Source organism: Camelina sativa, chromosome 14 (genome assembly GCF_030686135.1).
Source record: "Camelina sativa cultivar CO46 ecotype springtype chromosome 14, ASM3068613v1".
Lineage (NCBI taxonomy): Eukaryota > Viridiplantae > Streptophyta > Magnoliopsida > Brassicales > Brassicaceae > Camelina > Camelina sativa.
The window spans coordinates 1,546,823-1,569,459 of NC_141893.1; the positions used below are offsets into that span (position 1 = coordinate 1,546,823).

General features: G+C 35.9%; 3 protein-coding genes, 1 long non-coding RNA gene and 2 pseudogenes across 6 annotated transcripts; 1 reads left to right on the forward strand and 5 right to left on the reverse strand.

The window, feature by feature from the left end:
• Nucleotides 1-1,111: 1,111 nt before the first annotated feature.
• Nucleotides 1,112-2,719, reverse strand: LOC104738953 (RING-H2 finger protein ATL1-like). The gene has a single exon (XM_010459175.3). It carries the CDS (start codon nucleotides 2,348-2,350, stop codon nucleotides 1,193-1,195), a length of 1,158 nt encoding a protein of 385 aa, XP_010457477.2. The 5' UTR covers nucleotides 2,351-2,719; the 3' UTR covers nucleotides 1,112-1,192.
• A 6,762-nt stretch (nucleotides 2,720-9,481) lies between these two features.
• LOC104738954 (ethylene-responsive transcription factor 14 pseudogene) lies at nucleotides 9,482-10,233 on the forward strand (annotated as a pseudogene).
• Nucleotides 10,234-11,405: 1,172 nt separating this feature from the next.
• Nucleotides 11,406-12,990, reverse strand: LOC104738955 (1-aminocyclopropane-1-carboxylate oxidase homolog 6-like; annotated as a pseudogene). Its single transcript, XR_015579514.1, has 3 exons — nucleotides 12,384-12,990; nucleotides 11,963-12,287; nucleotides 11,406-11,831 (listed from the first exon to the last, which is right to left on the reverse strand). The product of XR_015579514.1 is annotated as a 1-aminocyclopropane-1-carboxylate oxidase homolog 6-like (transcript).
• Nucleotides 12,991-14,594: 1,604 nt separating this feature from the next.
• Nucleotides 14,595-16,195, reverse strand: LOC104738956 (1-aminocyclopropane-1-carboxylate oxidase homolog 7-like). Its single transcript, XM_010459178.3, has 3 exons — nucleotides 15,611-16,195; nucleotides 15,200-15,521; nucleotides 14,595-15,065 (listed from the first exon to the last, which is right to left on the reverse strand). The coding sequence occupies exons 1-3, from the start codon at nucleotides 16,075-16,077 to the stop codon at nucleotides 14,814-14,816; spliced, it is 1,041 nt and encodes a 346-aa protein (XP_010457480.2). The 5' UTR covers nucleotides 16,078-16,195; the 3' UTR covers nucleotides 14,595-14,813.
• A 220-nt stretch (nucleotides 16,196-16,415) lies between these two features.
• On the reverse strand, nucleotides 16,416-20,699 carry LOC104738957 (BTB/POZ domain-containing protein At1g04390). Of its 2 annotated transcripts, XM_087484858.1 has the most exons (8): nucleotides 20,543-20,699; nucleotides 20,310-20,436; nucleotides 19,698-20,205; nucleotides 19,462-19,595; nucleotides 18,945-19,387; nucleotides 17,725-18,849; nucleotides 17,488-17,640; nucleotides 16,416-17,136 (listed from the first exon to the last, which is right to left on the reverse strand). In XM_087484858.1, the coding sequence occupies exons 1-8, from the start codon at nucleotides 20,626-20,628 to the stop codon at nucleotides 16,704-16,706; spliced, it is 3,009 nt and encodes a 1,002-aa protein (XP_087340984.1). In that variant the 5' UTR covers nucleotides 20,629-20,699; the 3' UTR covers nucleotides 16,416-16,703. The 2 variants fall into 2 exon arrangements, with proteins under 2 accessions (XP_087340984.1, XP_087340985.1); XM_087484859.1 differs by lacking the exons at nucleotides 19,698-20,205; nucleotides 20,310-20,436; nucleotides 20,543-20,699 and having other exon boundaries at nucleotides 18,945-19,383.
• Nucleotides 20,700-21,797: 1,098 nt separating this feature from the next.
• On the reverse strand, nucleotides 21,798-22,576 carry LOC147927751 (uncharacterized). Its single transcript, XR_015580206.1, has 2 exons — nucleotides 22,273-22,576; nucleotides 21,798-22,098 (listed from the first exon to the last, which is right to left on the reverse strand). It is a non-coding gene; the product is annotated as an uncharacterized LOC147927751 (long non-coding RNA).
• Nucleotides 22,577-22,637: the final 61 nt, after the last annotated feature.

Here is a 22,637-nt window from a genome sequence, read left to right on the forward strand (position 1 = left end):
TGAGGGAGTTATAAATTTGTTTGGCGACGAGTATCTGAGAAGACCTACACCGGAAGACCTCCAACGATTACTGAATATTGGAGAACATCGCGGTTTCCCCGGAATGATAGGGAGCATAGATTGTATGCATTGGGAGTGGAAGAATTGTCCCACTGCATGGAAAGGACAATATACACGTGGATCTGGTAAACCGTCAATCGTACTAGAAGCTGTGGCATCACAAGATTTATGGATTTGGCACGCATTTTTTGGACCACCTGGTTCGTTAAATGATATCAACGTCTTGGACCGCTCCCCTGTGTTTGATGATATCCTAGAGGGCCGAGCTCCGAGAGTTAGATACGTTGTCAATGGACGGCAATACAAAATGGCGTACTACCTAACGGATGGTATCTATCCCAAATGGGCAACTTTCATCCAATCCATTACACTTCCACGTGGTCGAAAAGCAAAACTCTTTGATCAATGGCAAGAAGGATGTCGTAAAGATGTAGAGCGTGCATTTGGAGTCTTGCAAGCTCGATTTGCAATCGTGAAGAATCCCGCACTTTTTTGGGATAAAGGGAAAATAGGGAAAATAATGAGAGCATCTATCATCCTGCATAACATGATAGTGGAAGACGAACGACATGACTACAATTTCTACGATCCAGCGGAATTCCATCACGGAGAAGGAAGCGGAAGTTCTCATGTCGATTTATCATATTCTACAGATATCCCAACAAATCTACATAATATGATGGGCATTCGAAATGATGTTCATGATACACAAATGCATGATCTTTTGCAAAAAGACTTGATTGAGCATATCTGGCAAAAATTTGGTGCAACCGCACAATAAATCTTACTCCAAACTATGTTTAATATGTATAATATTTTGAATTTTATAAAATATGTTTACTATTCCGTATTTTGTAAAATATGTTTAAGTTTGTAAAATATTGTTTTCTATTTTATGTAATATAAAAAATTTAAATAATTGTTTTATCATTTTAGATAATTAAAGTTTGATAATTAATAAATCAAAATTAAAAAATTATTATTTAAATGTTTGAGTAACCTCTTTGTAGTTCTCTAGTAATAGGATAATTTTACTTAGGTTCTCTTAGAGTTACTTAACTTAATTTATGATTATTTATATAATTAATTAATGTAAGAGTAACCATGGTGGGTTACTCCACTAATGATGGTCTTAGGGTTCCAAATAGACAGGTAGTATTGAGGAACTTTTTGAAGTTCTACTATTTCCAAAAGAGAAGAAACATCTCTTCATCACTCTGTTATTACCACTAGGTCCACTACTGCTACTATCTTCCGTACAACCTCCACCGTCTCTGGCCACAGGAATCTGCTCCTTTCTCCGGCTAATCGCTTCTTGCACAGCCAGATACAGCTGACGATCCGCTGATGAATCCATTGAGATAGATCTTCTTATGGGCTGAATTTCACCGAATTGCATATCTTTGCCTCGAGTGTTGATACATTCGTCTCCCATACTCATCACTTTGTGAAATTTTCTCTCTTTCCTATGCATTGCTCGATTATCAATGTTTCTAGGCGAAGGACTGATCAATTTTGGGGAATTTCCGGTCAATACCTCGTCCAAAGCAACCCTTTCTTGTTCCGTACGGAAGTCTCTGTCTCTCTCGCTTTCTCTGTTATCACCATAACTGGCCCCAAGCTCGATCACGACAAAGTCATCGTCGCCTCCTAAAACCATGCCGTGTTCAAGATTCCGGTTTCGAGAAGGAGCGCTGTTCTCCGGGGAAGAACTCGGTGCAGAGATTAGGTCGAGAGGGAAACTTGCATCGCAAGAAACGCTGGTTCTACACAGGGGACAATTCGCATTCCCCTGAAGCCAAATATCGATACAGTCAATGTGAAACACGTGGCAGCAGTTTGGAATAATCCGCAGCTTCTCCTCTTCTTGAAACTCGTTCAAGCAAACAGAGCATTCTTGAGAGCTCTTATCCTGATCTTCTTCTCCTGCAACAACGTTTCTCTTCTTGAACTTAAAGATTGGGATTGCCCTAATGGCGGATTCGTCGAGTCCTTTGTTGACCTCATGAGGAGAGTAAATCATTAGAGGGTTTTGGTCACTGCTTCGTCTGCGGCGGCGGAAGATGTCTATTTGGTGCCAGTTAAGACAGCATTTGATCACGAATATGTAGTAACTCACAAGCAAGAATGCAGTGGCTAAGATTCCGATCACTGCGATTGCGAGAATGGGGAAGTTCGTGCCGGTGGAGCTTGTTCGTGGGAAAATAGGGCTTGTGAAAGTCGTTGATGGCGGTGGCGGCGGCGGAAAAACAAAATTATTAAAAGGGTTACGACGGTCTGTTAGATCCATTAGACTACAAAAAATCGAAATGAAAACGACTGATCTCTAGGGTTTAGGGGTAATATTCATCCGAAAAGGCAAAAAAAGAAAAGTCGAGAAATCATGTAATCAAGAATTTGAAGTGATTGTGCGTATATATGCGTATTTGCGTGTGTAAGAGAAAGACCAGAATAGTAGAAGAGGTAGAGAGGTAGAGGAGAAAAACAGAGATGAAGTAAGTAATGAAATGGAAGAGAGAGAGAGAGATAGAGAAAGAGTTGGTGAGATTTCAGAGGCTCTAATATGATTCATTTATTAATTTAGGTTATCGTCTTTCTGGTTTTGTCAACATTTAAGTCATCATCTTTCTGAATCTTATACTATTGATTTTTATTTTCTCGATCTATGTTACTCGTTGGCTGTAAGAGTTGTTTTATAAACAAGTTTATGTACTATTTAGTATTTAGTGAGGAAAACAGTGAGGGGGGGGGGGGGGGGGGGAAAGAAAAAAAAACACTTGGTTATAGAACAAGTGGACTAAATTAATTGACGTTTAATTATACTTGAGTTGGATCTTCTTCTGATAGTGAAAGTATTGTTTGTCCATGTAGATTACGTTTATATTTAATTCATATACAGTATAATGATGATAAACTTGGATTCGCTAATATATAATTGTCCTTTTCAATTATTAGAATCTGTGAACTCCAGCTAACCACACTTGTCGGTTGCTAATCTAAGTTGATCTTCTTAGGCAGTCTAATTTCTATTTTTTTTTATTTGGGTTCAAAGCTGCGTTGCAATGTAATAAGTTATATTATTGAGATTATCTGCAAGTAGTTTGCTCAAATTTCATGATTATATTTGGATAATGTAATAGATATTGAAGATCTAAGTTTATGGTTCGAGACGTGTTACAAAAAAAGACACCAGGTTAGTAAGACTTATCTTTTCTGTGTCTAATCCCGTCGAGAAATAATTAAAGAAGGAATGAGCAGAAAGGTCAAATCCACCGCAGGAATGAATCCAAAGTTTTGGTTTTGGTTTCTCATCTTGATCTTTGTAGTCTTTTAGATCTATAAGAACTGAGAAGATTTTAAAAAAAAAAAAAAAAAAAAAACGACAATGGCAGACAGAATAAAATAAGAAAAAGAAGGACACTGTTTCCATACTCTAACGTGTTTGATTGTTGGCGACGAGTTTGGCTCACGACAGAACAGAACAGAATAGGTTCGGTGAGAAATACAGTTTCGTGTTATATTTGAGTTTTTTCTTATCACTAGTTTCTTATCTTTAGCAAATTTAAAATGATATTACTAAATTACAATTGTATACCCTCACGGTTCTGTTTCATATAATTTTTGAACTAAAAAGTAAAATCGTTTTAGGTTACGTAGTACTTTGCAAGATATGCTTAAATTTATCATTGAGGATCAATATTTTTGTTGCTAACATTATAAAATGAAAGCGTGCCCACGACGGAGACAAACCTAAGTGTAAATGATTTTATTGTTGTTGTTTTTAATATTTTTTATTTAATATTGTTTATTAATAATATAATTAAATAAACAGTTAATAATATTCACAAGAAATCAAGACATTTTATAAGTTGGCTTCCGATGTATATCAGTAAATCACAATTGTAAAAACATATACTGGGAGAAATCAAAAATCGACAAAACTAGATTCAGATCCATGGTTACAAACTTACATAAAAACAAATACTATACCAGAAAAAGAAAAAAATACTATACCAGAGCAGAGCAGCAGAAGAATATTTCGTACGTAAATATAATCTTTCTTAAAACAGTAATAATATTTTTTTTAAACAATGCATTTAGGAAAATTGTGAAAGGACTCTGTAGTTTTTCACATGACGAACAGCTGTGAAATCTTTTGGTTCAGTTTGGGGAAGGAGTAATGAAAAGTGAACCCAATAAATTTTACAATCCAAAAACGATACTACTAGGAAAACAAAAAAGTCAAGGCATCCAATTAAATTATTAGTAAAGTTTGGTTGCGCGATAAATCTTCGAAAATTGAATTTGTTTGACTGTAACACTAACAACAATTGACTTTGACTTGAGACTACCCGGAGGAGTCATCGTCATGCGCCACGTCGACAACTAGATCAAGACAGCAACGGTGAGGTGGATGAGCAGCACGTGATCCTTGGTCGGTCACGTGAGTGCGTCAGACCATCGATACACGTGGCTCCGAGTCCGAGACGAACTCGACTTCTATTACTCCCGTTAATTTGTTTTGACGTTCGAGATTCTATTAGTAGAAATTAACTTAAAGCAGGTTAATTATCTAAATCCGATACTTTTTTTTTTTTTTTTTTAGATTCAATATTAAACTGAGTGTTCCTTTTCCAGTTTGTATACTGCAAAAGAGAAAAGAAAAACTGAGTCGATAATATTGTGTAGATCTCATATTTACTAAAGGTTGAGCTCGAACTAAAGGTTGACTTTATTTACTTTTGACATTTCAAGAAACTAAATAAGAGCAATCTTGGGTTAACGTATTTGAATCGTTGATAGACGTGCGTATTAGGGATATAATATTTCATATCGAAAGCTGGACAAAGATCCTGACAGTATATAAGATATATGGGTTTCTTTATTTATTGCCAATTGGCTTTGGAAACCCACAATCTAATATGGTATTAGAGCCCAATCCACATATTTTCCAATCCAATCCATCGGTTTGACCCAAATTTGGTCCACCGATTCTTGCTCGAAAATACCGAGATCTATGGCTAGAAGAACCATCATCTCGAGGGGCGTATTAGAGATATAATATCCCACATAGGAAGCTGGATAAGGATTCTGACAGTATATAAGATATATAGGCTTTTCCATTCATTGTCAATTGGTTTTGAGTTGAAAGCCCACAATCTAATAATACAAATCAAAACATCTTATTCCAATGCTAATTTCATTTATTGGCGGATCAGTTAATGAGATCAAATTTCATACTGTAAAATACAATGGAGCATCTTTTAAACCTTGTTAGTATCATCCTGTTGTTTCTCTCCAATATTCTTCCTTAATTTTTTCTATTCCCAATCTCGGGTAGCTGCGTGGACCACATGTGGGTCACGAGTAGATTTGGGCTGGGCCATGTTAACGATTACTACAGCTTTTTACAAAGTCTTAAAACGAATGTTTGTGTAAATCTTTATTTTAATATTGATTTGCGAAAAAAATCAAAGTAACAGAACTAGAATCAATCATACTTAATTTTTTATATGAATATCTCTAAGTTAAACCGTTTTGTATATATATATATAGATATTTTTGTAAAAGAATGCAAGTACAAATGTATTTAAGTAACACATTAATAATTACAAATGAATTAAATATATCATCTGGTTATGAAAATTTTGCTAATAAATTTCTATTTTATTATCTCGATTTAAATTCTGATACTATTAGTTAGTTATCGTTCGTTCCAAATCTGGTGGGAAATATATTTTATCGATTTGGTAAAAGAAATAAACAATCTATACACTGAACTTTTTAGAAGCTTCATCTATATATGTTTAGGTTCTTATTCATTCACTTAACCTTTAATTAGGTTCCTTCATGGACGTTGCCGATTCTATGATAGATTCTCCTTTATAATATATAAACTATAATATATGTTATTCAGTTAGTAGGTTCATGCACGAAGACATAAAAAGACTTTATGAGTCTAGCTATATAAGTTGTCCCCAGCCTCGAGAGAGCCCTTACACTAGTCGTAATGGAGACAACAATAAAGATTCTGATTCTAATTCAATTGAAACCACACAAATTTCTTTATTTCCCCATGGATTATCACTAATCTACAAAATATTTTGAACGCTAATTCCATTTTTCTTAAATTTTATTCTCATAGTGTTGAATTAATTATATAGATTCATTACGCCTTCCAGTTCAAGAAAGACGTCAGAACTGATCGATTGAAGATTGTTCGAGAAAAGACTATTGAACTATTGTGTAATTGTTTATTTTATACTTGCTCTGATTTAATATTCTTAACACAATATTAAAAACTCATTATGAAAAATTGTGAACAAGGATCTAGCATATTATATCTCGATTTGACGGGTTTAATCTAGATTTTGATTCATTTGTGGATTTTTCAATATGTGATGAACAATAGTATATGAGCATGTTTGTTATAATTAAAAAATACTGAAAATTATAATTCTTTAGGTAATTAATATAGCTTCAGTTGATCCTAAATAAACATTTTCGGGACAGTATAACCCAATATGTTAAATGATATGTAACTAAAGCCAAGTCATAAAATATTTGTCGTGGACCAAATCGGAGTCAAAGCCAAGTCAGATTTAAACGACTTTAATAATAAAATCGAAATCATTATTTTAAAATGTGATGTGAAAGGGAAAGGTATTCAGATATAAATATAATAAAAGAAGGCACGAAACTCCATAAGTCTGTTTTGTAGATTGAAAAAAAAAAGAAAAAGATTTGGAATATGTACGGAACGCATAGAAGATCGAATCCAGGACTAGGAGCAGCCAAAAAGGGCTAACCAATGTTTTTTTAAAGACCAAACAAAAAGTATACTACAGTGTATTTCTGAAAAAGTAACAAAAATAAAACTTGGAGAAGTATATCTACTTTATGACTATAATGATGAATTTATTATGATCATCTATCTACTAGATACATTGGACATGTCGTTTTCCTTTTTCCTTTTTTTCAACTGACTTAACGTTAATTGTAGATATTTTGTTTCTAATCACAGTTCACAAGGCTGCATGAATGAATCATCAGGCAAATTAAAACCCACGTGACAAATAGGTTAATGAAAGACATACTATGGAATGTTCACTTGTGCGTACGAAGTCACTCCCACCAGTAGAAGTTTCTTAATTTATGACAGTGACACCTACTGTTAAATTTGATTATGGAACTAATCTATATAGCGATTAATTTTGTGGACATATAGAAATTAGAAACTTATATTTGTTGGCTCAAAGATGTCCGTAATTAGTTATAATAGGATTCAGTTTCTAGAGTATGTAAGGAGGTATTAGAGGTTCGTGTTTTTAAAGATTTTAGGTTGAGTTTCTTTACGTGATCTTGCTAACATCATTATTCGCGTAACGTGACAATGTTGTGTTACATTATTCATGTTCAAACATGTATACTGCATTATCAGTTAAAATGATTCCTGAAGCATTATCAGTTAACAACGTTATGATGTTTATAGGGCGATCGATTACAAAAATCTTCATTCTAAGTTTGACTACTTTTTTCTTGTTTTGTATTTTATATTTACAAATTACGAGATTAAATTGTGTGTTTATACTTTATATTAAATGTTAAATAATGAAACTATGATATGTTAGTGTTTTTAATTTAATAAGAAAGTAAATCGTATATGCAAGCGTGAGATGCGAAGCATAAAATCAAATTGCGAATACCTTTTGTTTTTGCGTTCACAACTTTCAAATACAATTTAAATGATCTTTTATAAAAGTATTGAAAATCATGGGCACATAAGATTTAAGATGTAATTATGTAAAATTGCATACAAAGATCTTAATTAACTAGCTTTGGACTTATAAGGACACAATCTCAGGACCGATGTCACCGATCCAATATATTCGTAAACGTGTTTTGCTTGGAAAATGTATAGTCGTAATATTTTTTTTAAAATAAAAAATAAATGTATATATATATTTTTTTATGGTATGATAGAACTTATAAAAATGTTTGAACAATGAAAGTAAAAGCAAAGAACAGAAAGTAAAGGCAAAAACACAACTAAGCCGCTCCATTTCTCATTTGATTATGGAGCCAAGAAGACCCTCTTAGTAAAAGATAAGATCTCTCGTAACACTCTTTGCAATTGTCAAGACAACGGTGTTTGCGGTACTCGCAACTGTAGGAGCTCTCCATGATTGTAAATGTATATTAGTAAATTTGATTTTAACAATATGTTAGTAACTAATTGATCCAGTAATATATTCGAAATTGTTTATATAAAAAAAACATTTAATCGATGTGAAAATATTAGCTAATTCCTAGATGAAATTTTTTCTCGAAAATGTAAAGTCATGTCAAGAACTTTGTAGAGCATACACAGTAGTCATCCCCTACGCGTAGATTCTGCAATAAACAAAAGTATTTGATAAAAGTTGAAAATATCGAAAGAGTAGTTTTTGGTCCAACGAAAGCTTCTGAGTCGGTTCTGAGAGTCAACCCACGTGCGCACTACCCGAGTCCGAAGTCATACATATTCCTATGGGGTCCTCCCATCAACTCTTGGTTCTCTCTTTATTCAGTACACATCATATTTTTGGTAACAAGATTCCACTACTGTTGCCAAAAATACTATAGTACTTTTTTTTTGGCCAGCAAAACAAAGAAACAAAACTATATAATAAAGTTTAATATTATGTTAATCAATTCTCTAACTTTTTTGGCAAAGCTCGACTTGAGTTCAAAATTGGAAGATCTATAATTTTTTCTTTAGCTACACTAGATAGCAGATCGTCTTTAAAAATAAAAAAATCTTAGTTTTTTTTTTAACAAGGCTTTGTTTTTTTAGTATCTTAGCATAATAAACATTGAACCCAACGTTAGTTTAGTTTCAAAAAGGGAAAATAACTATCCAAATGGATGAAGGTAATTCAAAACTAGAGTTTAAATTTCATAGTGTCTTTTATTTAAATTTTACGCAGATTATTAATATATACCAAAAGAGTTAAGATTTTGGTTTTTTTTTTTTTTTTTTTTTTTCGTGATTACAACTCTTATACCATATCATTACATTTAAAGATGCTGTTGCTGTACAGTTCGGATCCCCCATAATCAATCAGCAGTTGCTTTCGGACTTGTAAATACAATAGTTTTGTTTTGCTTCTGAAGTTTCAAAATAAATAACAAAATGGTAGCAGCATATGCCAAATAAATTGAATTTATAAGACCAATAGCTCTAAGGAAAAACTATAATATAAGGAACATCTGTGTTGAAAGAGAAAAAAGGTATAAAGAACATCTATATAAGATTTTGATAAGTGGATGGTTCGAACTTCGAATATTAGGTTAATGGACCCACTTGTTCCTTGCCTATAAAATCCACAAATCAAATCTCATTTAATCCATGCAAAACTAACACACACAACACACACAGACAAAAAAAAAACAGACGCTAAAACTTGTGTGCGTCTCAAACTCTCAAACATCCGTTTTTTCTTCTTCTTCTTCTTAGTCACTTTGTCTTTGTCTCTCTTCTCACATACAAGTGACACAACATTATACATACATATATGGATCAAGGAGGTCGTAGCGGTGGCGGAGGAGGAGGAGCCGAGCAAGGGAAGTTCCGTGGAGTAAGGAGACGTCCTTGGGGAAAATACGCAGCAGAAATAAGAGATTCGAGGAAGCACGGAGAGCGTGTGTGGCTAGGGACATTCGACACCGCAGAAGACGCAGCTCGAGCCTATGACCGAGCGGCCTATTCAATGAGAGGCCAAGCCGCTATTCTCAACTTCCCTCATGAGTATAACATGGGAACCGGATCCTCCTCCACCTCGGCTAACTCTTCTTCTTCGTCTAGGCAAGTTTTTGAGTTTGAGTACTTGGACGATAGTGTTTTGGATGAACTTCTTGAATATGGGGAGAACTATAATAAGACTCATAATGTCAACATGGGTAAGAGGCAATAAATGGGACTACAATCGTTATAGATTGAAGGTTATGTGACAAACCATTTTCATTTATAACAAAAAGTCAAATCCCAAGCGTAAGAAGCTGTTTCCAGTTAATAAATTGTAATTGTTTCTATAACAAATAAGATCCTGTAAGCGGGGTGAACTTTAAAGTTCAAACGAGTCGTTGTAATTAGTTTTGAGAATGTTTTAATGAAAATAATGATTGTAGAAACATCTTTTTACGTGTAAGCATGCATTTTGTAACCCTTCATCATGTGATTCATCTTAATAAGCTCATTTTGTTTTTCTCTTGTTGGAATATATAAAAAAACTGAAAAAGAAAGCTAAACAATTATAATTTGATATCATAATTATGATCATATACGTCGTTGTAATATAACGTCATAGCATTTTCAGGTACGCTGTGTTTGACGTTTGAAAAATGGAATTCACTTTACCATTAATTGCTTCTTAATCCTGTTTACATATTTATTCTGAGAAAATAGTATTAGCAATTGAGCTCAGCACGTAATCTCGTGGAGAATTATATAATTTGTTTGTTATATAAATATATTTTGAAGTTTTTGACTAAAAAATATATATTTTGAAAGCCGAAGTTGTAGTAGTAAACCAAACTCAAGTCACTTGGAGTGTGTATATATTTACATTTTTTTTTTTTTTTTGGACTTGAGTCGTACATTCAGTCACTTGGTTTCAATGTGTTTGGGTTATTGGTTTATATACTGTTTGGAAAATATGTGCTGGAATACTATATAGTAAGATAAAATAACCAAATATAATTTACTAAGATAAAATTATATATGTAAAAGCGTAGTTTAATAAATATCATTCTATTAAATTAAAGATGATACAAATATAATTTACTTAGCTTGCAGTACAATTTAAAATACAAACGTGAACAAATTTTGGTTCAGGTTGCACTAATCAACTTTTGATGTGGCGGCTTTAACTTATAGATGTAATCACGAAACCTATTTTTTTTTCGTTCACACCAATCTTTTGTTTGATTGCTTTCGATGGCGTCGTCGCTTCTGGTCCCATCGGCGGCTGTTGACGAGACACCGTCAGTCAAACCTTCTAGTCGAGTCCATCGAAACCCCTTGCTGCCGCCGCTGATAGGTCAGATCGGAAAACCGTCGCCGGCTGTTCCTCAATCCCTTGACACACGAAACCGTACGTTGACGACCCTGAGTCTCATCGAGGAATGTACTCGTTTACACGATCGAGTGAGTTATTGAATCATCTCCAAGATTGAGGGGACTATATTAAAGCCCTAGACAGGTAATAGGTATTAATCTGATGCTCTGACCAGTTACTCTCTATTCGAGATATATTATTGAAGCCAGGGAGCCTCGAGAAGAGTAAGTAAACAAAGTATGAATCTTTAGATCCAACACACACACACCAATCTTTATTATGTTTTATTAATACAAAGGTTTTATTATTGCAGACCCAAGAACAGAGCTTAAACATGGATAAGAACTAGATAACTATAGACATGATGTCTTGCATCAAACAGGGTGTTTTTTGACTTCTCTGCTTCTAAAATTTCATATCCTGAATTGCGACAGAAGTGATGTTCCATCCAGACCTTTTTCAATGTATCCCTTTGAGTACTCTGCTGGTACAGTGAAGTCTCTGTATTTTGGAGGGTTTTCTTCAGAGAGAAGTTCTTTGATCGGTCCGTAAACAGTGGGATTTGGATTCATACTCGAGCTGAAAAAGCATGCCACTGAAATCCTCGGTCCAACTTTGTTTGCAAGCACCCCATATATGCTCAACGCTTTTGAACTTGTCGTTTGTCATCATCTGCGTACAAAACCAAATAAAATTAGACACCTTTGGTGAGAAAGTCTTTCAATTTAGTGCATCTCTCACTAAAAACCTTTGTTATGTGTTTTAGATAGTGGATCTCTGTAGGGATCAAAGAGCTTAATTACTTGCAAGAAATCTCCAATGTTGATGACAAGAACCCCGGGGATAGGTGATACATCGACCCAACAGTCTTGATGAAGAACTTGAAGACCACCGACGACGTTATCCTGAAGAACTATGGTGATGAAAGTGATGTCGGAATGCTTACCTAGGCCCAAAGTTAGTTCAGGTTGTGGACAAGGAGGGTAATAATGGCAGACCATATACATACTCTTCATGCAATCCATCTTCTTAAGTGTCTCAGAGCTCAAACCAAGAGCTTCTGAGAGAAGTTCAAAGACCAAACCACCTAAGCTCATCACATGCTTCGAGTAACCTAACATAGCATCCCTGAGCCGCCAGTATATGATGTTAAAATCACAATATATAGTACTGTATGTCTTCGATAATTTCAAAGATCGATGAATAAACAAATTACCTATTTACCTGCAAGCCACTGGGAGATCCTCAGGGTTTGGAGGATCAAGAGCCATGCAACAAGCGAAAGAGTCTCTCCAGTTAACACATGAAGAGCTGTAGAGATCGAAATTGCTGTTGTAGACAAATCTCTTGGACGGGTCACGAGTGAAGTAAGATTTCCTGACCTCAGGATCTAGTTCCTCTTGAAACCTAACAGTTCCATCTTGTATATCTTTAAGAACGCTTAAAGGAACACCATGGTTGATCACCTGGAAGAATCCCCACTTCTCTGCAGCGTCTTTGATCTTCCCCACAACGCTTTCACGTGACACTGTGTCTACATGGACGCCTGCAAAGTCGATGATAGGGATCGCCAAATCCGAGGCAGAAACAGAAGGTTTCTTGTCGGATAAGGCACCTTGAGGGAGACGGAAAATTCGAGGGATCTCAGTGATGTGAGCATCAACGAGACCTTTCACACCTGCTTTCGTCTCGTCGAAAGCTTTGCGCTCACTGTAAGAGTCGAATTCTTTGCTCTCCATTTATAAATAGAAGAGCGTTATCAAGAAAAATAGTATCAACTATTACAGTGAGCGCAAAGACACCAACTATTTTTCTTGATAACGCTCTTCTATTTTTCTTGATACCATAAATATACCATATTCTTTGCTCTCCAATAGGAGGATAGCAACTATTCTTTGCTCTCCAATAGGAGGATAGCAACTATTCTTTGCTCTCAACTATTTTTCTTGATACCATAAATATATATATATATATATATATATTCTTTGCTCTCCATTTATAAAAAAATTCTTTGCTCTCCATATATATATATATATATATTTTCATTATTAGGTGAAAGAAGAGAAATCATATATAAAAAAGTAAGATTTCACTATCCTCCTATTGGACCAATTGAAATCTCAATTTATTATTCTATTTTTCATTTTAAACTTTACATATATATGCCTGTGTATCAGATTTTATTTAATTTATGATTTTAATTGCAATAGTTAATATCAAATGATTTATTTTATATCAAACAAAAAAAATATTAAAGAAAAACATATATCAAAGTAGCAAAGTAAAAAGATTAAAGCAAGACGAAATGATATGTATCATATCTAATTACTTCTCTTGAAATTGATTATACTAGAATTTTGATTTACAGAAGTGAAGTGTAAGAAAGTAAAGAAAATATAATATATTTTTAAGAAATACAATAGTACTTTCTATACTTTATTAAAATAAATGTTTAAATTTATGCATTACGCTAAAATCAAATCAAATTTATGATGCATTACGCTAATATTGAATACAAAGCACAGATGGTCAACAAAGTATGAATAATCACATACCCTTTGTATTCAATGCATTATGTTAGATCTTAAGGGTTTATGTATGAATCTTTTTAGATCCAACATAAAGCATTGAATACAAAGCACAGATAATTCAATTTGTGAATATCTTACAGAGACTAATTAAAACTTTTCTATTTATACACAAGCATACATACAACAATTACACAAATATCTAACTTGAAGATTAAACCCACCAAGTAATTGTATAATCCATACATGATATAAATACACCATTTATAAAATATTTTGATTTGCGCCGTGGCTTTTCTAAAGCACTCAACGATGGAATCGATAATTTTGTAAACTTTTTCGTTCTTAATTGAATCCGGCATCAATTCTGATCTACGGATGGGGATTAGAAACTGGTTGCGGAAGTAAAAACGACCAAAGAGCTTCGAAAACAGAGAGAAACAGAAAAGATCGTAAGCGTCCACAAAGAAACTCATGCTGTGGTAGACGATACCAATGAAGTAGTAAAAGAGCGTTTTCGCGACGCCAAGTGCTGCTTTCAGGACTTTCACCATTTTCTTCACACTTTGTGTTTCTAAACGAGTTCAAAAAGGAAAACCTTTTTTTTTTTAATTTTGTTTGGAAGTAAAAGTGGATGTGTTATATTGATATTTGAGACGAAGTGGTTCTCACGATTAATGTAAAATAATTGTCTACGAACTGACTTTTAAAAGAACTAAAAAATCGTGATTATTGAAAGCACCATATTATATATATAGTGCTTAGCCTAGAAATAGTGTCCTTATATTAAAAAATGATTTGTTATTCTTCAAGTTTTTTTTATTCGTAAAATTTATGTAGAAAGTCTTGAAAACGTAAGAAAAAAGGGCATACCATTCAAACCCTAATTAGATAAACTTTGAATCTCTAGATCCAATATAAAATACTTTATTATATGATAATATAGGACTGGTGGTAAGGCAAAATAGAAAGATAGAAGCACAAATGTTTCGACACACCATTTTGGTATACAATGGTTTTCTTATTGCAGACCCAAAAACAGAGAAACTTAACTTGGATAAGGACTGAACCCCCATAGTTGCATATATATATCTTGCATCAAACTGAAACTTTTTCACTTATCGTTTCATATCCTGTAATGCGACAGATACGATGTTCCATCCAGACCTTTCTCAATGTATCCCTTTGAGTACTCTGGTACAGTGAATTCTCTGTATTTTGGAGGATTTTCTTCAGACAGAAGCTCCTTTATTGGTCCGTAAACCGTGGAATTTGCATTCATGCTCGAGCTGAAAAAGGACGCTACTGAAATCCTCGGTCCAGCTCTGTTTGCAAGCACCCTATGCTCCGCGCTTTTGAACTTGTCATTTGTCATCAGCTGCACAACAAACCATATAAGACCAACTTAATTAGCTGAGAAAGTAATATTTAAATGTCTGTTTCCAGCCAGTGTATCTAATTATACTTTTAGTTGATCATCATAAGTATGGAACAATTAATTAATGAGCTTACCTGCAAGAAATCACCGATGTTGATGACAAGTGTCCCAGGGACAGGCGAGACATCAACCCAGCAGTCTTGATGAAGAACTTGAAGACCCCCGATGTTGTCCTGAAGAAGAATGGTGATAAAAGTGTTGTCCGAATGCTTACTTGTGCCCAAAGCTAGGTCAGGGGTTGGGCAGGGAGGGTAGTAGTGGCATATCATATGCATACCCTTCAAGACACCCATACTCTTAAGGCTCTCTGAGCTCAAACCAAGAGCTTCTGATAGAAGTTCAAAGAGCAAACCACCTAAGCTCGTCACATGCACCAAGTATCCCATCATAGCATCTCTGAGACAATTAATGATGTTCGATTTATTTGAACATATCTTAACTATTCCCTTAGACTTGACAATGAAATTAGAAACAAAAGTAATTACCTGCAAGCCACTGGGATCTCCTCTGGGTTTGGAGGATTAGGAGCCATGTAACAGGCAAAAGAGTCTCTCCAGTTACCAGAAGACGAACTGTACAGTTCGAAATTATTGTGGTAGATAAATGTTTTCGTGAAGTCAAGCGAGAAGTAAGATTTCTTAACCTCGGTATCTTCATCATGAAACCTAACAACTCCATCTTTAATCTCTTCAAGAACACTTGAAGGAACACCATGGTTGATCACCTGGAAGATTCCCCACTTCTCTGCAGCGTCTTTGATCTTCTCCACAACGCCTTCACGTGACACTGCGTCCTTGTGGACGCCTGCAAAGTCGATGATAGGGACTGCAAAATCCGAGGCACCAACAGAAGGTTTCTTGTCGTCTAAGGCAACTGGAGGACATCCAAAGATAGGAGGAACCTTGGTCGTCTCTTCGTCAGAGTTGCATTCAATCGAGTTTTTCGCCACCATTTTTTGTTTATCTCCTTTTTCTTCTCAAAATTTGTCGCAGTAAAGCTTGCTTATGGAGCAAACCCAATAAAAAGAAGAAGAAAGAGATGAGGGTACAGAAACGTGGAGAAGATCACGCAAAACACGAGAAGCGAGCGTTACAGACTTACTAAAGACAAAATTCAGAGTCTGGTCTTCGTTATGTGGGACCACCGATAATGTGACCGTTTCTTGAAGCTTAAAATTGTCAAGTTTTGTGGACTTATTAACATTATAACCGATTAAGAGTACAGGTCCAAAACAAACCCTAATTACAATATTTTGTTGTCCAAAAAAGCGTTAATGAATTTAAAAACTTCTTTGAAAACGATTCAAACATAAACCTTGTATAGCTTACAGAAATTACTTTGTACATTACCTTGTTTAGCTTACAAAAACTTTCATGTCTTTTGTTTTATCTATAGAATAGAAACGATTCTTCGACAAAATCCCACAACAGATTGCTCCCTATCTAAAACCATTATAACTATACCATCCCGGATCCTTTACATAGTCGATGATGCAATGATATCAGACAGGACCAAAGACTCTCATTTCCAAATTCTAAAAAACAGTCAATGCCCTCTTTAGCTTTTGCTTCTATTGATTTAACCACCCTGTTGAGAAAACTGAACAGCAGCGGTCCGAACCAAGTTAACCAGCTCGTCGTCTAGCTCATCGAGCTCACCTGAGTCACGAAGCTGATGATAAATAGGAGCTGCATGATTAGCAGCAGCTTCCACCAGTTTCCACATCGAGAAACTTGCAGCTAATTCGATTGTTTTGATAGATAACTCTCTAGCGGATTCCAAGCAAGAGAGAATCACGTGAGCGCAATCGTTTTGAAGATCTTCCATAATCCACCATTCAGAAAGCGAGTATATCTCCACGTAAGCTTGAAGCTCATCCAGTTTCGCCTCGTTGTCCATGTTGTTCCACTTGCAACCCGAAGGAGGGTTTGGCAACTCATCAGAGTAGAACCAACTCACGAGCTTTGTTAACCCCAGCCAGCTCACAGGAACGTTTAGTCTATCCGTTTGGCTGCAGATTTGATATCCAATTATAAGATGTTGAGTCTTTTATTCCTCAATAAACACTAAAAAGCTGCTAAATACATTTATCTCTACCCACGTTAGAGTAACACACACAGCAAAAATACCAAATACCAAGTGTAAATCTGGCTAACAAAACACGTGATCTACCGGATGGGGTTTCTATTTGAGTTGGACGTTGTTATGGATACTTGAAATTTAAACGATGTACGGACAGTGTCCACCCCTAACAAGAATATGCTGGCTTTAGGAAAATCCTAGAACTAATACAGCCACCAACATACGTTCCACTATATATGCCAAAGAAAAATTAAGTGAACTAAGAGTAACTGTTACATACCTCTCCTGCATCCCGGACCGGAACAAGGCACGTAGGTATTCACAGCCTGACGACAGTATAACTCGATGAGAGTGGGCATGAGGAGATGTTGAGGAACACATACGGCAGTTGAAGTCAGCCACGTTTGTTTCTTTAGGTACTAATATCACATCTCTGAAATTACAAGAATACTATGGTTTATATCTGGGTTTATCTGTTTATTAGCGTCGATAAGAATAATGAGACTGGTAAACTTACGAGAAACGGATGATTTTAGGAGCGAGGGCAAGGGTTATATCAATTCCGGGTATTGAAGATCCCCACTTGGGTCTTCTTCTGCAGAGCATCTGCAGCAGAACCTTTGCCTTGCAATGTCTCGCCAAAATTTTCAGCTTTTTCAGCATCATGCTTTCTACTTCCACATACCCAGAGTAAGCAAATTCCAGTAATTTAACAAGCGCCAAAGTATCCACATTGACAGACATGCGGATTTCTTGAACGGTTCTCTGAGATTTCTCAGTTAATATAGTCGAGCCATTGTGAGCTCCTCCCTTGGGAGGCAGCAACATTGGACACCTGACAGCGATAATAACTTGGTGTACACTCACACTATTCCCACTAGCAAAAAGGAGTCGCATATCACTACATTCCTCATCTTCATAAGCTCCCATGAGCCTTTTCCCCAACTTATGTTGGAAGCCATAGTATCCAAGATAGCTTAGGATGTGTGCAGCATACCACTTTGGACCAGAGCCATAATTTCCATCTCGGATTTCCTTAAGTGTTGTGCATAACCGATCTTTCAAATTTTCACTCTTCATTGAAAGATCTTCAGCGTGATTCTGTCCAGAGAATGAATGATTCACCAACTCGGTCAAAGCCAAGAGAGCGTATAGAAGAAAAGCATCTTTGTTTTCCCAATCTTCCGTACATACCCAGCAACATATCCTCTTTTCAGAGGAGCTCTGTGGAGAAGGCGCAAAACTTGATGCTCCAACATTTTCCCAATTCCGTTGATACCAGCTACAGAAAGATAATAGTATCTCCAAACCCTGGTCTCTTAAAATGAAACTCACATATTGAGGGATCGATGAATAGCATGCATAGCCCACCAAACAGACGGTCGTTTGGAGTATATTTGGCAGTATGTAACCTCCAGAGGATGGAATATAACCCAGGAACTTCATAAGGTAATTCAAATTTTCCTTACCACCTTCCTCTAGGACAAATGACAAGGTAACTCTGGCCCTCGACGATATGTATTTGGAGGGGGAGTATATCATCATTAGCACTGCTCTTGATGCTGACTCGCTATGGGAGGCGCTGATAATATCAGTATGGCATATTTGATAGCCTTTCTGAACGGACCTTAAAAGAGTCAAGCTTAAAAAAAAATTCGAAAGAAAAATAATCAGAATAGATAAAGGATTATATCCAAAAAGAAGCGGTTAAGGGAAACAGAACAACCCATGACTTACCATGCACATGTGACAAGAAAGTTGAGGCAGAGTTCATCCTCATGCAAAATGGAATCGAACTCTTCCTCACAGTGAGCTGCCAAGAATCCAATTATATCCCAAACATATGACCTCAGACTAGGTAGAAATTTCGCATTCAGTACCTTCTCAGCAAGTAAAATTTCTTCTTCCAGAGACACACTACCATCCAAGGATTGACTACGAAAATTCTCCACAACAAGACTAAGAAGCGCTTCAGAGATCCGATACTTCCAGAAATAAAAATGATGTTTTCCTTCCCAACGAGTGATTAGAGCCAGTTTACAAGCCTCCAGAAGCAAAGACATCTGGTCATGTTTAAGCTTTCCTGAGATCAAGGACCACTTACCCATAGTCTGAACGGTAGCCTTTACTAGGGACTCAGAACACATGTCAATCATCTTCAAGCACTCTTGGTTACCTGTCTGAGCAACGGCCAATGGTTAGAAATCCAAAAAAAAAATATAAAAGAAAGGTCATCAGGGCAACGTGCAATTACCGCAAGCCTTTGTGCTAGCTTAAACCCTTCAATTCGAGCATTTTGAGGGCTTGATTCCTCCATGCAGCAAATCATCAGATCTAACATAGGCTTTCCGTTGTCTATAAGTTCATTGGCACCATGGCCACAAAGAGCTGAAATAAAGAAACACCCACCAAGGGACAAGTTAGGGCCAATTTTTACTTGGTAGCTAAGTCGAGAACATGATATATAATTTTGACAACCAAATATAATACCTAGAGAAGAATACAGCTTCAAAGTTGCAACTCTCAAACCCATATCAGGCTTCTGACTAACACTCTCCAATATACTCATCAAAGCAGGGTTGTGCCAAACAAAATACCTAGACTGAGGCCACTTCAACATTATTGTACTCAAAAGCGAAGCCATCTCTTGAAACCACTCCACCGACATACTCCCTTCAGAAAAGTTCTGAAGATTAGCAACGACGGAAACCACAGTTTCTGAGTCTTCAAAAATCTTCCACACTTCCTTCTCCTTGGTCTCTCGTATGTTAATAAGAATAGCATTCAAAGCAACGGCACAGGGAAGGCAAACTTCCAGTTGTTGACAACGTAAGAGAGGTGACAAAGACTCAACGAGATCCAAAGAATATGATTGCAAGATAGAAGGAGGAACAATACGAATCAACCTAATAACTACATTGGCTGCCAAACCCACCACTGCTCTGTTCTTACACCCGAGAATAAACACCAACGCCCCTGCTATATCAGAAATTGACTCCTAAAGCAATACAAGAACCAAACAAAAACATTGGAATCAAGGCAAGACGATTACAACAAAAAAAGTCAAGAAAATTTCAACAAGCAAAGGTAGAAGAAACAGACATTGATAAGACGATTGTTAGCTGTTGCTCGAGAAAAACAATCAAGGAAAGCTGAAATTGACTTCACGACATGCCTCTGTATCTCGATATCAGTACACTTCCACTTCTTCCCCTTCTCATCGCATACCCTAACACAATCAATAATAACCAATACTTTTCTCAGGAAAAACTATTCAAAAATAAAGGAAACATCATAGAAACAAGGAGATCGAGAGTAGAGAAAAAGACGAGGACCTGAAGCCGAGATTGAGAGCGTGGTAAAGACGCTGGTGCAGAGTATTGATGTGGCCGGTGCTGTTCCCTCCCTTCGACGACGCCATATCTGTCGCCGGTGTTCTCGTTCTGGCTGATGATATTAACCGACGGATGTGATGCAACGGGGAAAATTTTATACACCACCGTCCTTTGATTTTGTTAATGGGTCTTTTTGGTTCAACACTAATGGGCCTTTTTGGTTCAACACTAATGGGCCTTTTAATAAGGCTTTCTCATTCCTAAACTAATTCGCCTAATCAAATATATTTTGTCTTTTTTTTTTTACTATCCAAAACAATTATGAATTTGAAGTAGCTATATTACAGAATCTAAGAGAATACTGTAAGTCTCTTTATTTTGATTAATATTATTCTTCAATTATTTTGTTTTAAAATTATTTTGCAAAATAATTCCATATGGTATTGTTGTAAACACACTAAAAGGAAAAGAAAAGGTTAACATTTAAATGCATATTCTCCAAACTAGAAAAAGGTAATATAATTAAGTTAATTCGTTTTAACATTTTCTTTTGGTTCTTACCTAAAAGTAAAAGGAGGAAAGTACTATAATAAAAAAAGGAAATACTTGAACCCTATATAATAATCATCTCGCACTCAATTAAATTAACTCTCTTCTTTGCTTTCGGATACTTCAAAAAAATATATATATTTGGAGAAACCACCTAGCTATGTCGCTTGTGGAGTTGATGGAATTAAAGAATGGGTCCAATAACCCAAAGTTTATTGCTAAGAAAAACCTATCAAAATCAGATCTTGCAACACATCAATTTCGTCTATCGAATATCCCTCATCAAAAATTGGTGAACAAGGATTTTCTTAACTATAAACACGACTCTTTCTTGAAGGATTTCGAAGACGTTGGCTCTACTTCTCAAGATAACTTCGACCCTTTCTTGGAAGATAACAGCCACCTAGCTTCTCTTTTCCACGATGATTCCGGCTACGTTGACCCTCATCCCGGCCCCGTCGACTTCTCTTTGGATGAAACAGATGCGGTCGTCAAATATTTCGACCCCTGATTCCGGCCATGCATGGAAGCTTTTTCCCATGGACTTTTACCTCTTTTTCCGTGCCATGCAAGTAGTATTTGCCTTTTTAGTGGCCTTTGAAAGAGTTTTTTCATTGTTTTTTTTGTTACCTTTCCTTTGTTAGCTTCATTAAATGTAAATTAATTTTGTTGCATGTTTTTGGCAATATTTCCTTTTCCTATATTAAAATACAAAAGTGGGCCGTTCCCTTTTATTCTTCAAGCTCATCATCTTCAAAATTAGGATCAGTAGCTAGTGTCAATAAATTGAGTAACTATACCATCCCGGATCCTTTTACATACTTGGTCGACGATGTAAGGGCATCAGACAGAACCAAAAAAGCCTCATAGATTCTCAGTTCCAGATTTCTCAAAACTGTCAAAGCCCTCTTTAGATTTTGCGCTTCTGTTAATTTAACCACCCTGTTGAGTAGAATCAATATTCACAAGCTTCGTCAACCCCAGCGAGCTCACAGGATTGATCTAGTCTGTCCAAATGACTACAAACTTTTAAGATCCAACTATCAGATGTTGAGTCTTTTATTCTTCAGTAAACACTCTAAGTACATATATCTCTGCCCACATTACAGCAACACAGACAGCAAAAATACCATATAAGTACTCAGGTTTCATCTACAAGAACTAGAGGTGGACAAACATACCCAGAGTATAATCTCACTCGCACCTAGTCTTGGTCCAGGGAGTCTTGTTACCTTTTCTCCTGGATAACCGTGATCAACCGGATGGAATAATGTCCTAGAAGGTGCTAGAACTAGTACAGCCACCAACATATTTTCCACTATATATGCCAAAGTAAAATTATGTGAAGTAAGAGTAACTGTTACATACCTCTCCTGCACCCCGGACTACAACAAAGACTAAACAAAGATATTGTATATGTTTATTCATAGCCAATTGATAAACCGTAATATCAGCGTTTATATATGTTTATGAAATCACTTCCTTCTGAGTATCATCAAAAGGAAGACAGAGTTAAAAACACATTCACACATCTACATGTTAAGCT